Source organism: Dipodomys spectabilis, unplaced genomic scaffold, assembly GCF_019054845.1.
Source record: "Dipodomys spectabilis isolate Male_0828 unplaced genomic scaffold, ASM1905484v1 ptg000009l, whole genome shotgun sequence".
Lineage (NCBI taxonomy): Eukaryota > Metazoa > Chordata > Mammalia > Rodentia > Heteromyidae > Dipodomys > Dipodomys spectabilis.
In genome coordinates, this window is record NW_024870686.1 from 30,605,391 (window position 1) to 30,619,851 (window position 14,461).

At 37.7% G+C, this 14,461-nt stretch overlaps 1 protein-coding gene across 2 annotated transcripts in view; it reads right to left on the reverse strand.

The window, feature by feature from the left end:
• Positions 1-14,461, reverse strand: part of Psd3 (pleckstrin and Sec7 domain containing 3) — a 195,204-nt gene that overhangs the window by 19,789 nt on the left and 160,954 nt on the right. For both annotated transcript variants that reach the window (XM_042701208.1, XM_042701218.1), the window contains 2 exons: positions 5,355-5,512; positions 2,696-2,840 (listed from right to left, as the gene is read on the reverse strand). In XM_042701208.1, the coding sequence (XP_042557142.1) occupies positions 2,696-2,840; positions 5,355-5,512 (303 nt within the window). The remainder of the gene's footprint in view (positions 1-2,695; positions 2,841-5,354; positions 5,513-14,461) is intronic.

Below are 14,461 nucleotides of genomic sequence, written 5' to 3' on the forward strand. Positions count from 1 at the left end.
ATCCTGGGTTAAAAGCAGTGGATCTCAACAGAAGGGGTGGATCTGACCCCACAGGACATCTGGCAATGTCCAATTCTATTTATTACCTTTGAAAAATAAATGCCATTCTTCCCTGTAAGCTGAAATAGATTGGTCCTTCCTACTGCTAAGTTTTTTAGTTAATATATAACTAAATTTCATGGCAATAGTAATGTAATATAGCAAGGATCCAACATATTAATACAAATCAGCATGAAGAAAATAGGAAAGCATGTCAACTCTCTTCCTACTACTCTTATAACTTATAGTAAGACTCATTCCTCACTTCTTTCCATTCTGTAGTCAAGGAACATAACATATTCCCACAACTCCAACCCAAACTGCTCTCACCAGGTGAGAACATCTTTTTCTTTTCCTCCTTTCCATGTTTATCTTAACACAACATTCTCCATGTTTGGTTAATTTTTAACCAAGTAACTTAAAAATGTCTTAGTCTGTGTTTGAACACTGGACACCACAATATTTGAAGATAGGAAGGTAAGACTCTGAAACACCCATATAAGGAAAGCAAGAGATGGCAAGATGAGTTTCCCTATATCTCATCAGTTCCCAGCTGTCTGACTCTAGGTAACAGCTCTTCTTCCCATTTCAAAAAGACACTGGAGCTATACATATTCTGTGTGCTCAAATACTTTTATCTATGCCTTTCTGCTACAGGTAACTTATTCTGCTCAGATTATTGAAGGCCTTTCTCCTAGTGGTGACTTCTCTCACTTTTATCACATTGTCGTGAGAATAATTTCTAAAGTACAATTTTGAATGCAGTACTATCTTGCTAAAAACTACACCCTGAAGACACTGGGAGACATGAGAGCACCCAAAAGCCTGCAATACGGCAGACAGGCTTAAATGATTTGAACCCTCAAAACCTGGGTGATCACAGCAAGATTCTGCTATTTCTATTGTAAGAAATAAGAGGGTAGCCTCGTGGGGCAATGGTAGTGGGGTAGTGCAGACAGGTTTAAGCTTAGTAGTGCAATAAAACATCTCTAAGTAGGACAGGAATATGGCAAAACATGGTTTTAAGAAAGAAGAGCTGGACAATTAAAAAAAGCAGTTATGAATGACCAATAGACACATGAAAAAATGTTCAACATCTCTGGCCATAAAAGAAATGCAAATCCAAATAATATTGAGATTCTACCTTGCTCCAGTTAGAATGGCCATTGTCAAGAAAACTAACAACACCAGATGCTGGCAGGAATGTGGCCAAAAGGAAACACTACTATATTGTTGGTAGGAATAGAAACTTGTTCAACCACTCTGGAAAGCAGTATGGAAGTTCTTCAAAAGACTAAACAGAGAGTTTCTTTTTTGCCCCAGAAAATCTACTTCTGGGCATTTATCTAATAGACCACAAACAAGGCCATACTAGAGCTACCAGCACAACCATGTTCATTGCAGAATTCTTTACCATAGTCAAGATGTGAAGTCAACCCAGATGCCCCTAAGTGGATGAACAGATCAAAAAATGTGGTATATATACACAATAGAATTTTATGCTTCCATTAGAAAGAATGAAGTACAATTTGTAAAGAAATAGAAAGACCTGGAAAAAAATATATTAAGCAAAGTAAGCCAGACCCAAAGAAACACAGGTTGTATGATTTCCCTCATTTGTTATAACTGGAATGTGTCTATAAATCTTCAAGGAAATATAATGAATGGGAAAGGACATGAAAAATTATACAGGACTCTAGACATTTACTCAGTGAGACAAAAGGAGGCTATTCTTAGGAGAGGATCATAAAGGCTAAATAGCTATGGACATATGAACATATAAAATGATATTTATTAAAATGAACTCCAAGAAATGGAAACACAAGTTTTTTTTGTTATTTTGTATTGTTTTATTTTCTCCTTGTCACTGTTTTTGATTTCTGTACCCTCTGTCTTATATGTAAGTTTATCTGTTTTGGGGAGCACAGAAATGGTGGGACAAAGAGTGTACAAATGCAGCGGTGATACTCACTAGACTCTATGTAGAAAAAACTATACAACTTGTGAGGGGGGTCAGGAGGGAAAAACTGGGAGAAAGCGAGGGCAGGGGAGACTTACAAAATTGTAACTCCTCTGTACATTACTTTTATAATAACAATAAAAAGTAAATATGTAAATATGCCTGGTTTAATTTACCTTTGATTAGCCTAGAAATCCCTAATGTTGCTGGAGACACAGCTCAGTGATAGAGAACTTATCTAGAATAGGTAAGGCTGTGGGTTTGATTGCCAGCCCCACAAAACTTCCCCAAACCCACAAAGTCCAAATGTTCCATTCAGTTCTACTCTGAGTGTAGAAGAAGGCCCTATCTACAGCACTGTGACCAGTGAATATTGAAAATATTTGTGTACAGCTAGCACCAAATACAGTCAATGATAAGTAAAATTAACTAATGAGCAGATAGAAGAAAATCTTGCTAGGAAGCTAGGAATAACCCAACATTGGCTAGTTAAAAATTACACGAGTAAATATAAACCCAGTACATTGCATTACCCCATTGTACAATAGCCCTAACTGGTCAAAGGATCCCATCTGCCCTCAAGATATTATGTACTCTTAAATAAGATTATAAATATTATTGCTATATTATTATAAAATTATAAATATTATTAAGATTATATTTTTTTCCAAGTGAAAAGTCTGTCAAGTGAGTTACCTGAGATAATTTCGTTGTAGTGGCAGGCAGAAGTGGGCGGCTGAACTTCTTTTGAGACCCAATGGCTGCTGGAAATGGTGGTGCAGAAAATACTGCTGCAGTACAATTAATTTTGTTTATCCATCCTTGCATCTCCTCAGGACTCCTGGGAAAGAAAGACATAGTCATATTAGAGTATTTACATATACAAGTACATTACCCTTTGCCTACTTCTTATTATTGATTAAAAAATAACAGTAAAACCCTAAGAAAACTTCTCCAGAGAATTCTCAATTGTGATCACTGAAACCGTACAAGGTCTACAATCCATGCTGATCATAGTGTAAGATTGGGATCAGCTTCCTAGGCTAAAATGGGTAAAAAAAAGAGAAGTATATTTATTAAACCTTTATTTTCTGTTCGATACTAGGCTAGGTCAAAAATCAATTCATTTCTTTTAACCAAATAATTTTATTTTGGAATCTAGCTGAGGAATTCATGGATGCAGGGATTATAAAAGAAAAATATGCTCATTGTAGAAAACAATTTGATGGCTTCTTCAAAAATTAACTCTAGATTAGTCTACAACCTAGCAATTCTTAAAGAAATACCCAGAAAGAAAAAAAGACTTATAAGCACACAAAGATCTGTATGGCTATAAGACATCTTTATTTCTAAAAATCAAAAAGGGGGAAATAACTGGGCAGTCTATCAATTAGCAAATGGATATATACCCTCACAATCAAATTGTATTCACCAATAAAATAAATCAAAGAAGCCAGGAACAAAAAAGCATGTTCTGTGTGATTCCACTTATACAAGAGGTTCATAGAAAGCAATGCTAAAGAGACAGAAAGTAGACAAGAGGTTCATAGAAAGCAATTCTAAAGAGACAGAAAGTAGACAGTGAGGGCCTAGGTTGAAGGTGATGGCAAAACAAGGGAATCTTCTGGAATGATGGAAGTGTTCCAAAAGTGGATGTAGTAAATTTGGAAATTTACAAAACGCATAGAAATACAAATTTGAAGCGGGTAAGTTTTCATTATACTTTATATAAGGTACAAAACTGTTAGAAAAAATACGAAGCCTGAGATGGAAATCATCTGATGGCATGATCATACTTTGATGTGTAATTATATCCCCCAACCCATTTCATAATTTCATAAAATGAGTGTTTAAATAGTCACAAACTAGAAAAGATGATCTACCATACATATGGCTACTAAACAAGAGGTGAAAAATATCAGCCTAATCTAAACCTTACTACCCTGATACCACAAGACACCAGCTCCTCACTGCACCTAGGAGCCTCTTAGTTTCATTTCTCCAGCTCAGTTATTTCCTGACTGCCTTTTTCATGAGTTCTAACTAAAGCAGTTACATCTCTCTAGGTATTACATCAGCTATTTTAAAATTTGAAAATATTAGGGGATAGTATAATCTGAAAGACTTTGACTAATAGCTGCAATCATACATCTGGCAGTGTGTTCCTTTGAGGGGTAACTATTCTACCCCATGCTCACCCCTACTCCACAGTAACTTGTTTGCTTATATCACCTCATGTCAGCAAATTCATGCCTTCAAAGTATCTGTAAATTTCCAGAGTGGAAGATTTTGTCTTTTGTTGTTGTTGGTGGTAGTGGTCATGGGTTTTGAACTCAGGGCATTGTTGATGAGCTTATTTGCTCAAGCCTAGTGCTGGACCCCTTTCAGCCATGGCTCTACTTACTGTTTTTTGGTGGCTGATTGGTGATAAGAGTCTCGTGGACTTTCCTGCCTGGACTGGCTTTGGACTGTGATCCTGATTCTCAGATCTCATTCCTGAGTAGCTAGGATTACAGGTGTGAGCCACCAGTGCCTGGCCATTATTTTTTCATCTTACATTGTTTTGATTAACAAGCAGAAAGATACCTGAATTCATCACTTTAATATCAAATTTTAAATTCACTGTCACTTGGGGTCACCTCAAGAGCGCAATGCTGTGGGTGATTCAGAGGTGAGGTCCAATCATGCTCAAGTAGTTTCCTAGCGAAAATTCAAAGCTCTTTACAAGTCCAGAATTCCTCCTGTGAAATGTTCTGTCTAATCTGAAATCAGTCTCCAGACCTCTTACTAGACAATGTGATTTTGTCTTTTGTTTCTAGAATAATCACAGACTATCAGAGCTCAGAGAGAAATGAGAATAAGATAAAAATTTACACTTACTAAAGAGCTTCTACCTTCCAGACATTGTGGGAGGTGCTTCATGTATTATCTCATTTAACTGTTACCAGACCCCCCTCTGAAATAAACATTTTCACCACCAGAGCGGTAAGAACAGGTTTGACCAGGTTGGAAAATTACACGCTAGGAGAAAGAGCTAGGCAAGGGTAATCTGAACCCAGGCCTGTTTTACTCATTTTGTGAGAGTATTTGTCTACTAAAGCATTCATATTTTATTGATAAGGACAGCCAGTTCTAGAAAAACAGAGCTGTTTTATATCAGACAACATCCTTGAGCCCAAGGAGTCTACTTCTTATAATAATCTTTGTATAGTGATTTCTAAAGTGTAACAAGTTAATGATTTGTCTTCAATTTTTAAAAATGTCCCTACAGAGTCTGATTCTATTCCTAACATAGAGTGTTAATCAAATTAACATTTAAGAAAAAAAGGAAAAAGAAGCACACCAACAAACATACTGGGTTTGGAAGAGCAGGACCCTCCAGTCGGCAGTTTTGAGCTTAAACACATTGGGCTTCTTCTCATAGTCGGTGGCCTTGGAAGCCAGGGCGTGGTGCACACTCACAGCGTTCTTCAAGTCCTCCTCAGACAAGGCTTTCTCTGGCTTGTATTCATCCTACAGATGACACCAAGAAAACAAATGATGCTTCATTGATCAGATTTCAACAAATTCTCTTTTGAAAACCTAAAACTTACGGGAAAGGTTTTTAAACACCCATAAACCAAATTTGACTATTATTTCTGGGACTATTAGAAGCAAAAAAGACCCCCAAACCAGTGTATGTACACTACTGATGTACTATATTTTCATTAAAAAACAACAACAACAAACAAGAAAGGATGTTAAAAACTCCTCTTTCTCCTATGAAGAGAACACATTCAGCCAGGCTTAAGCCTGTAAAACCAAAATCCAGAGATTTGCAGTTTGAAACCTGCCTGGGAAGACTACATTGCCAAAATGAAAGCAAAAAGCAGGGCTGGGGGGTGTGGTTCAAATGGTAGAATTCAAACACTAGTACTGCCAACAATATAAGAATACAGACCTACACACACACACACACACACACATCAGTAGAATGTTCTGTTATTGCATTGTAAATTGGCAATTATTTCCCCTTCTATCCACCAACACATCTGCCAATCAAGCAATTCAAATGTACCATTGCCACGAATTCAAACTGAGTGAAAAATAAGCGACAGGCTAATGATCATATTAATGATCACTGTCAGCATCAGTCCTGAGAGGCAAAAGCCTCTGAAATACAAAGCACCAGCGGCCATGTAAAGATCACCCAAATATACAGAGTTAAGAGGCCAAGTTTCTCTATTGGAATTGCAAGTCTGATTTTTTCTAACTGCCAGAGGCTTATGAGCTGCTCTTGACAATGGCAGTCCTCTACAGAGGGATGACAAACAGAGGAGAATAAAAGAAAATACAAAAACTGATTACACAAATTTGTTCCAGTATTGGTCCTATCAAGTCACACAATTTTAAATCAAGTTATGTTGTGAGGTCTTAATCTTGTCCTTTATAAAGTATTTCTCTCTTAGTGATTATTTAGTACTCTAAAGAGTCATGGTTCCTTCCAGGTTCTTTTTTTCTTTCTTTTTTAAAAATGAGAGCAGATACTTCAAGTAAATGGACATGACTACAAAATTCTACCCAGCCTTAGGATTACGCTACCATAGAACTCTGCAGGTCTGCCCTCTATTCAACATAATTTAGTTTCCAGATAGAAATCTGAGATAGGTAAAAAATGGAGGAAAGAAATGTCCAATGCTGGAAATTACTTCCAGACAGTTTATATGCTGCCTCCCTTTCCAAACATAGGATGTCCCGGAACACCTGATACTTGATTTTTATTTTTATTTTTTGTAGAGACTGGCTTAGAAACATGTAGGTACCTTTTTTGATATTCTAGATCCACGATTCAGACTTTTCTCTTTTATCTTTTTGTGGTACTGGGATTTGAACTCAGAGCCCCACAGTTACTGAGGGCTCTACCACCTGAGACACACATCTAGCACTTTTTGCTTTCATTTCTTTTTAAACAGTGCTTAATGCTTTTGTTCAGAACTAATCTTAAGCCCAGTACTCCTACTTTATCTTCTTCTGTGTGTAGCCGGGAGTATAATGTGCATCCCCTTACCTAGCTCTTATCTGAAAGAATCTCAGCAACTTAAACCTTACCACTTGGAGCCACTATAAATATTCTTGGTGCGTATTCTCAAGTAAAACTAAGATTAAAGAATATCAATTGTTGGCTGGTTTAGAACCATAAAGAATTTAGAATACAATACTTCTACAGGCCTATGAAAAGGATGACCGCAGTTACCCTTTGCTATGGTTCTAACATAGCTTGTGAGTTTCATCCTCTTAGTTGTAAGTTAATAGAATTGAGAAGATGGAAACTGAACCCACCATAATGTTGAGAAGTGGGGCTCATGTGAAGTGATTAATAATCTAATCATTAGATTTAGAATTTATGAGATTACACACACAGACACACACACACACATGCTATGTGACATGGTCCCATAGCTTCTACTTTTCTAGATATTAATAATTAGTTTTCTGGTAAAGCCATCACTTTTTTCACCAATCATGGGGTTTGAACTCAAAGCCTGGGCACTGTCCCTGAGCCTCTCTGTGCTCAAGGCTAGTGCTCTACCACTTGAGCCACAGTGCCACTTAAAGCTTTTTCTGAATAGTTTATTGGAGATAAGAGTCTCATAACTTTTCCTGCCAGGGCTGGAAACCCTGATCAGCCTCATGAGTAGCTAGGTTTACAATCATAAGCCACTGGTATTTGGTTCATTTCACCAATTTTAAAGGCAAAACATAAACAATGAAATATATTCAGCATTTTAAATTTCTACTAGAAAATAAAGCACAAACTGTATTATTAAAAAAAGCAACAACTAGGTAGAGAGGGAACATTAGGAAACATTGAGAACTGACTAAAAATAAATGACTTCATCTATGGAGTTACTTATGACTTCTTTATTTTTTAGGACTTCAAATAGAGGATAGTATTTAAACGATGGGATCAGGAAAGAAGGAAGGTTCAAATTACCATAATCAAGCCATTTCAAACCTGAGACTATTTGCTTGGAAATTAAATATGGAACAGAGAGTAAGACAAACCCAATCAAGACATTTTCTATAAGAAAAGAAAATGCTCCCTGACATCAATTACTATCCATTTTTCTCAAACAAACTAAGGGTGAAAATGACACCAAGAAACATGTTACTGTCCCATGTTCCCTGCAATCCATATCTCCTCATTTGGTATGATTCATTACAGCACTCTCCCATCCTAGTGATTTCACAGTGCTATTTATTTTAAATTCATTTAAACCAAGGCATGAAAAGCTTTTCTTCCCACAATGTTTGTTAATTAAACCTCTTGTGAAGCTGAATCATAACACTCTAACACAAAAATCACCCAAGTATGCACAAATAATTGGCATCAAGCTTGAAAATTTGTATTCACAAGTGAATATAAAATAATTTGCAAAATGACCAAATCTCAATGGAGACTCATCAGCATCAATTAAAAACATACTCAGATTCTTCTTCCAAATATTATTTACTTCATTTCTTACTAAATAATTAATATTGTTACATATAGTTAAATATATATAGTCTATATTATATATACATATACATATTATCTATCTATCTATCTATCTATCTATCTATCTATCTATCTATCTATCTATCTATCTATCTAAGTTGAAACAGCTTTCTATAGGAAGAATGTAGTAAGGAAATCTGAGAATCTCCTCTAAGAAAAGTAACTGGTTCCCAAACTGGTCTCAAGTGCTGATCTTAAATGTGGCATTTAAAAAAGTGTTTTTTTTTTTTAATAATGTGATTCCTATGTTTCTGATTCTCTTTCTAAAAAGAATTCAGTTTCATCCTTCTGTTTTTACCGGCAACCAAAGTGTTATGTTTCCAAAAGTCTGGAAGCTTGGAGTTGCAAGCAGCAAGTCAAAGGAAAACATGTTTTGGTTCATCACTCCACTAAGCATCTATTTACAACTCACAGTAATCAGCTTTTAAAGCTGAAACAAGCTTAGAGTTTCACTTGATTTTCTCATATTATATAAATTATGTTCTAGTCAGAAAGATGTGCCCTTTGTTACTGTGGAGGGGAGAATTAAGACAGAATAAGCCAAAGAAGCTAAAGGAGTCATAACTGTCACATGAAAGAGCATGCACATAGCACTATCTTCCACACTGAAATGATGTGGTAGTCCTAGCTTGTAAAAGGACTCATGAATTGTTGGCACTGAACCTTCCTCAGCCCACTGACAGTGCATTAGCAGATGAACTAGGGCTTGAAGTGCTCTCTTGGCAAGCTGTAGCTTCTGAGAGAGGCACAAGAAATTTTCCATGATAAATCTGACAAGTGAATCCGATTACCATCAACATCCCTTGCAAAAAATGACAAGATTCCTTAATTCAGTAGTTGAGGAAACTTAAGTCTTAAGAAAAAAACTTTTTTTAAAAAAGCAGAAATATTTCTCAACATTCATTCTTGTACATTTCTTCTATTTTTCTAATTACAGCCACAATTAGGATGATAGGGGGCTACTTGCTTCTTCTGGGGCCAGTCCTCAGCGCTCTGAGAAAGGCCTTGCTTGTATAATTGTGACCACGCTGTCTTGTCTGGGACTCTCATCTCAGTTCTATGTGAGGACCAGGTCAGGGTTTAACTCATGTTTCCCTCTGTGACTTCCACATGCATGAGGTGGGAATAATAATTATTGAAAGGATGGAGGGGGGTGAAGGGAATGAGAAGAGGAAAGAGGAAGAAGAGGAAAAAGGAAGGCAAGGAAATTGAGAGAGGAAGAAAGAAAAGAGAGGAAAAAAAGGGAGGCAGAAATGAAGGGGAGGGAAAAGGAGCAGGAAGAAAGCACTGCCAGTGACCTACACAGAAGAACAAGGAAAGAGCTGAGTTCTTGACCCATCTCACACTTGGTTATCTGGGAAGAAGCAACAAACCACTGCATCAGTTGTGACTTCATTTTGTTTCTAAACTGACTGTGGTACAGGTTCTCCTCTAGTTTTGCTTATTTTTTTCCAGCCCCAGCTAGTAATTCCTCTGTTCTTTTCTGAGAAGCCACAATACCCACACACTGACAGAGTCCTAAGCAAAATTTTACACCCTGGTCAGCATGCTGAGCAAACACACACAGAACCTGTACTACCCTCCCCGGGCCCAGCTTCCTACAGTGCTTCCTCCTTCCCCAGGTCTGGCCTTTCAAAAAAAACCCAAAAGGCTCCAATTATCCTATTGGACTGATGCTGCCCGTGCTGTCTGGTCCTTTTCCTTTCTTAGAAACCTTTACTTTCTCATCTGCCATACTAACTCTTGGTAAATTCTTTGATTCCCCACACATGGGCAAAAGCCTTCAGACCTAAAACTGCTCAGAGGCAAAAGTCTCTCTATCCTGACCCCAGTAAAGAACCAGTTTCTGTGGTCTAGGCATTCAAACTATAATCATGTTTTTCAACAGAATCTTTCAGAGTACCACAGCCTAAAGGCTTTATACCCACAGAAACTAGGTGTGTGCTACCAGTAATATCTTTCTATGAATATATGGTTTTTAAAAATTATGATTGTGTCCCAAATATCTCTTCCACAATGGTCATGCATCTCAGCTGGACTGGGTCTTTCATCTAAATGATGACAAATGAAAACTACGATCATTCTCTGCAGGGAGCAGTAGGCTTCAAAGCCTCTTTCACATCTTGTTTGTCTTTTAAGCATTTAACATGTTTTGGAGGAGGATGAAAGAGGGTCCAAATATGCTTTTCAAAGCACGAAATGTCATAAAGCCAGCAGTCTCACAGAAGGAATGAAAATGTCCTGAGCTCACAGGAAAACAAAAAAAGAGCTGCAGGGGATCCTGCCTAGATCAGCTGGCCCTAGGAGCTATGGCCCTTGGCATAGCCGACTGGCTGCCATTATGACCATCTGGGAGTTATGGACACTTCACTGGGCTGCTTCTGCCTACACTTGGCTCACTACTGATTATACCTACACTTGAAGCACTGTAGTTTCCAACTGGACTTTTAAAACTTTATAGGCAATTTCTTCTCCAGTGATCCAAAGAATGAGGAGATGATTTAGTTTGCTATCACATTACACTGGTGGCTCTTGTCATCTAGGACAGAAAGCTCCCAGGATACTTGTGATAGCGAAACTAAATCTTTCCAGAATGAACTGATTTTTCTCTTCTAAAGATACAAGTAAGGCAAGTATCAAGAACCTGATCTGATGAATAAAATAATCAATAGTCAAGTTCAAAGCAATTCATTGCCATCAATAACGAGCTACCTACATCTACCACTCATAACCATTCCATCAATCACCTGATAGTTTCTTTGGCATAGTGCAGTTTTGCCAGAACCAGTCCTTTAGCAGGAATGCCATAATAAGTCTCTCAAAAATACTTCCAAGAAAGGGGTAGAGGCTTGCAGGGACAGACACATTCTATGAAGCTTACCAAAGCATCCAGCTACTAAAGGATATATTCTATTGGTAAGTCCTCTATAGAGCTAATAGATAGGAAGTTAACATTCAAACATCATCAGAAAAACTATCAGGACCAAGAACTCAATGATTATCACCAGCTTTTAATACTTTGTTACTTTAGAGCATAGCTGGACCATGAATGTAATATTAGACTCCTCTCTAATGTACACTGTGGTTCAAGAGTCAGAATTTTACTGCCAACAAACAGGACATGCATTTCTTAGTATGAGCTGAGTGGGCTCCAGGGCTAATTTCTATTATGCCACAAGTAAATAGGGTTGCATTCTTAGTTCTAAGACAAACTAAGCCACTCTACCTAGTCTAAATGCTCTATTGTAGCATGATTGGTACCTGGAGTCTTAGCCTTGAGTGTGCAAATAGCCTTGAGTTGTCAGCCCCTGTGGTGGTGGTGTACCTTACAGACTTTATCTTAGAGTTTCAGAAACCGTAGCTGAGCTGGGCACCAGTGGTTCATGCCTATAATTCTAACTGCGAAGGAGGTTGAGATCTGAGGATTGTGGTTTGAAGCTATCCTGGGCAAAGAGTCTCCAGTGAACCACTAGAAAACTGGAAATGGTACTGTGGTTAAAGTGGCAGAGTAGCCAGGTGCTGGTGGCTCACGCCTGTAATCCTAGCTACTGAGGAGGCTGAGATCTGAGAATCACGGTTCAAAGCCAGCCCAGGCAGAAAAGTCCGTGAGACTAATCTCCAATTAACCACCAGGAAACTAGAAGTGGTGCTGTGGCTCAAGTGGTCGAGCGCTCGCCTTGAGCTGAAGAGCGCAGGGATAGCACCCAAGCCCAGAGTTCAAGCCCCACAACCAAACAACAACAAAAAAAGTGGTAGAGTACTTGCCTTGAGCAGAAAAGCTCAGGGATAGTTCCCAGGCCCTAAGTTCAAGTCCCATGCCCGACCAAAAAAAATTTCAAAAACCAGAAACTTATTGGTTATTCACCAAAATGTATCCAACTTACATTGTTTTCCTATACATTTTTTCAAGCATCCCTGAGCTACAGCCCAGCCCTTTACACTTGGTTTAATAAGTCATGTTACCTGGTGTTTTTCATGAGATGATGTTTAAGAATTCACTAGCCACTCGTATTGGTATTCGCATCTCCAGTGTCAGCCCAAACTCTGTAGGGAGTAGACACTATGTTTGTTTCTTGCATAGCACTCCAGGTCGTTAATAATGTAATTGGTTCTGCCTTTACTAACTATCCTGTTACTCTGTGTATTTACTTTTCACTTAGGCAACTTTGATGGGGCCACAGCGGGAAATGAAATAAGTGGTGGCGCGGAAGAATGTGTAAAACCTAGAGAAGGGCTTTGGATGTCAAAACATATCCAAGGAAAAGACAAGATGGACTTATTTCACTTTAGAGATAAATCAGTAACAGGAAGGAAAGAGAGTCAGTAGAAATGAGACAGGCATTGGGGATCTGCTGTTTGTAAAAGTTACAGGAAGCGGTTATCAGAAAAGATGAGGCGACAGGAAGATCAACATGGAAACTTCAAGCTAAGTTGTCTATTCACCTGCTGCCTCTGCAATCTAGATGCCACGCTCACCACCCACCAAACTGCTTTATCAATAATTTTCTGGTTGCTGAATTAATGTGGCACTTTCTAATTGCTATTTTCCCTTTTTACAAAATGAAATCTTCCAACATTTCTTAGTTTGCTCAGGTTCCTTTGCAGTGTCTTCTTAGGGCTCACATTTAATGTCTATACCACTGGTTCCATCCTTGATCTTCTTACTCTACAAGATCTGAATGACATTTATTCCAATGGCTTGAATTAACAAATATTTGTTGATGATATTCCAGATCTGTATTTTGAGAGTCTTTCCTTGGCTCCAGATCTGAAAATGGATAATTGACCATTGAACATACCCATTTATTATCCCAAAGACACTTAGAATTCAACCTCAAACTGGTGTCTCTAATTATACTGCTTCTCTACCCATTTACCTTACTCTGGTTCCAGTAAATCTTGTCTGTGTATGGCTACTTGAGTTTGATAATAATCCAGACTCCATTACACAACCAGATGGATCTTTCTAAACTATAAATATGATATCTCCCTATTTGGAACACTCTTGATAAGTATGACATGGTTCTAAGATGCTTTCAACTCTTTAATACGGTTTCCTAGGCTCTTCACATCCAGTTTATGTCACCTTTTACACTCCACAAAGCCATAGCTGTGGTCTCACACATCTAGATATCCACACAGATTTGTTCTTGCTAGACTCACACTATATGACTAACTTTACTTGTCTTCTAAATGTATTATTAGATGACACTTGCCCCATAATTATTTCCACGATCTTCCTGGTTCTCTCTAATGTTCAATTAAATGTTCCTCTTCCCGTCTTTGTTTACATAGCATGTTTCCTTTTATAGTGGTTTAGTAAATTACATTGAATTGTTCTTTCTTTTTAATCGTTCTACATAGAATATACTTTAGGCTTACAATCATGACTCTAATGTATAATATTCTAAGCACCTGGCAGAAGTCCTAACCTATTAGATGTATTCATTATTGATTTACTTCCTAACATTAATGCCTGTAAGAATGTTACTTTCTTGGCCAAAGTTCAACTCATAATGGATACTTTTAGGTGTTAATCTGAGAATTCTCCAGTAGTATGGGGTGGGGGGGGGATGGTGACTTATCAGGATATTTCATAGTTCCGGAAGACAATAGGAAGAATATCTGAAAATAGATCTGTGTTAGAAATCTCAAAGTTTACTTGCTCTTAATAGGAGGCAGCTGGAAACAGTTCTGCATTTTAAAGAGTACAGAGAATAGTGAAAGACTTCTTTGTTACTTTTGTAGAACTGAGAATTTAATCCAGAGCCTTGTGTATGCTAGCTAAGCTCTCTAAGACTTAAACCATACCCCTCCACCCTACGGGGTTTTTTTTAATGGTTTTAAAAAATTTATTGTCAAGGTGATATACAGAGGGGTTATAGTTACATAAGTAAGGTAGTAAGTACATTTCTTGTTCAACT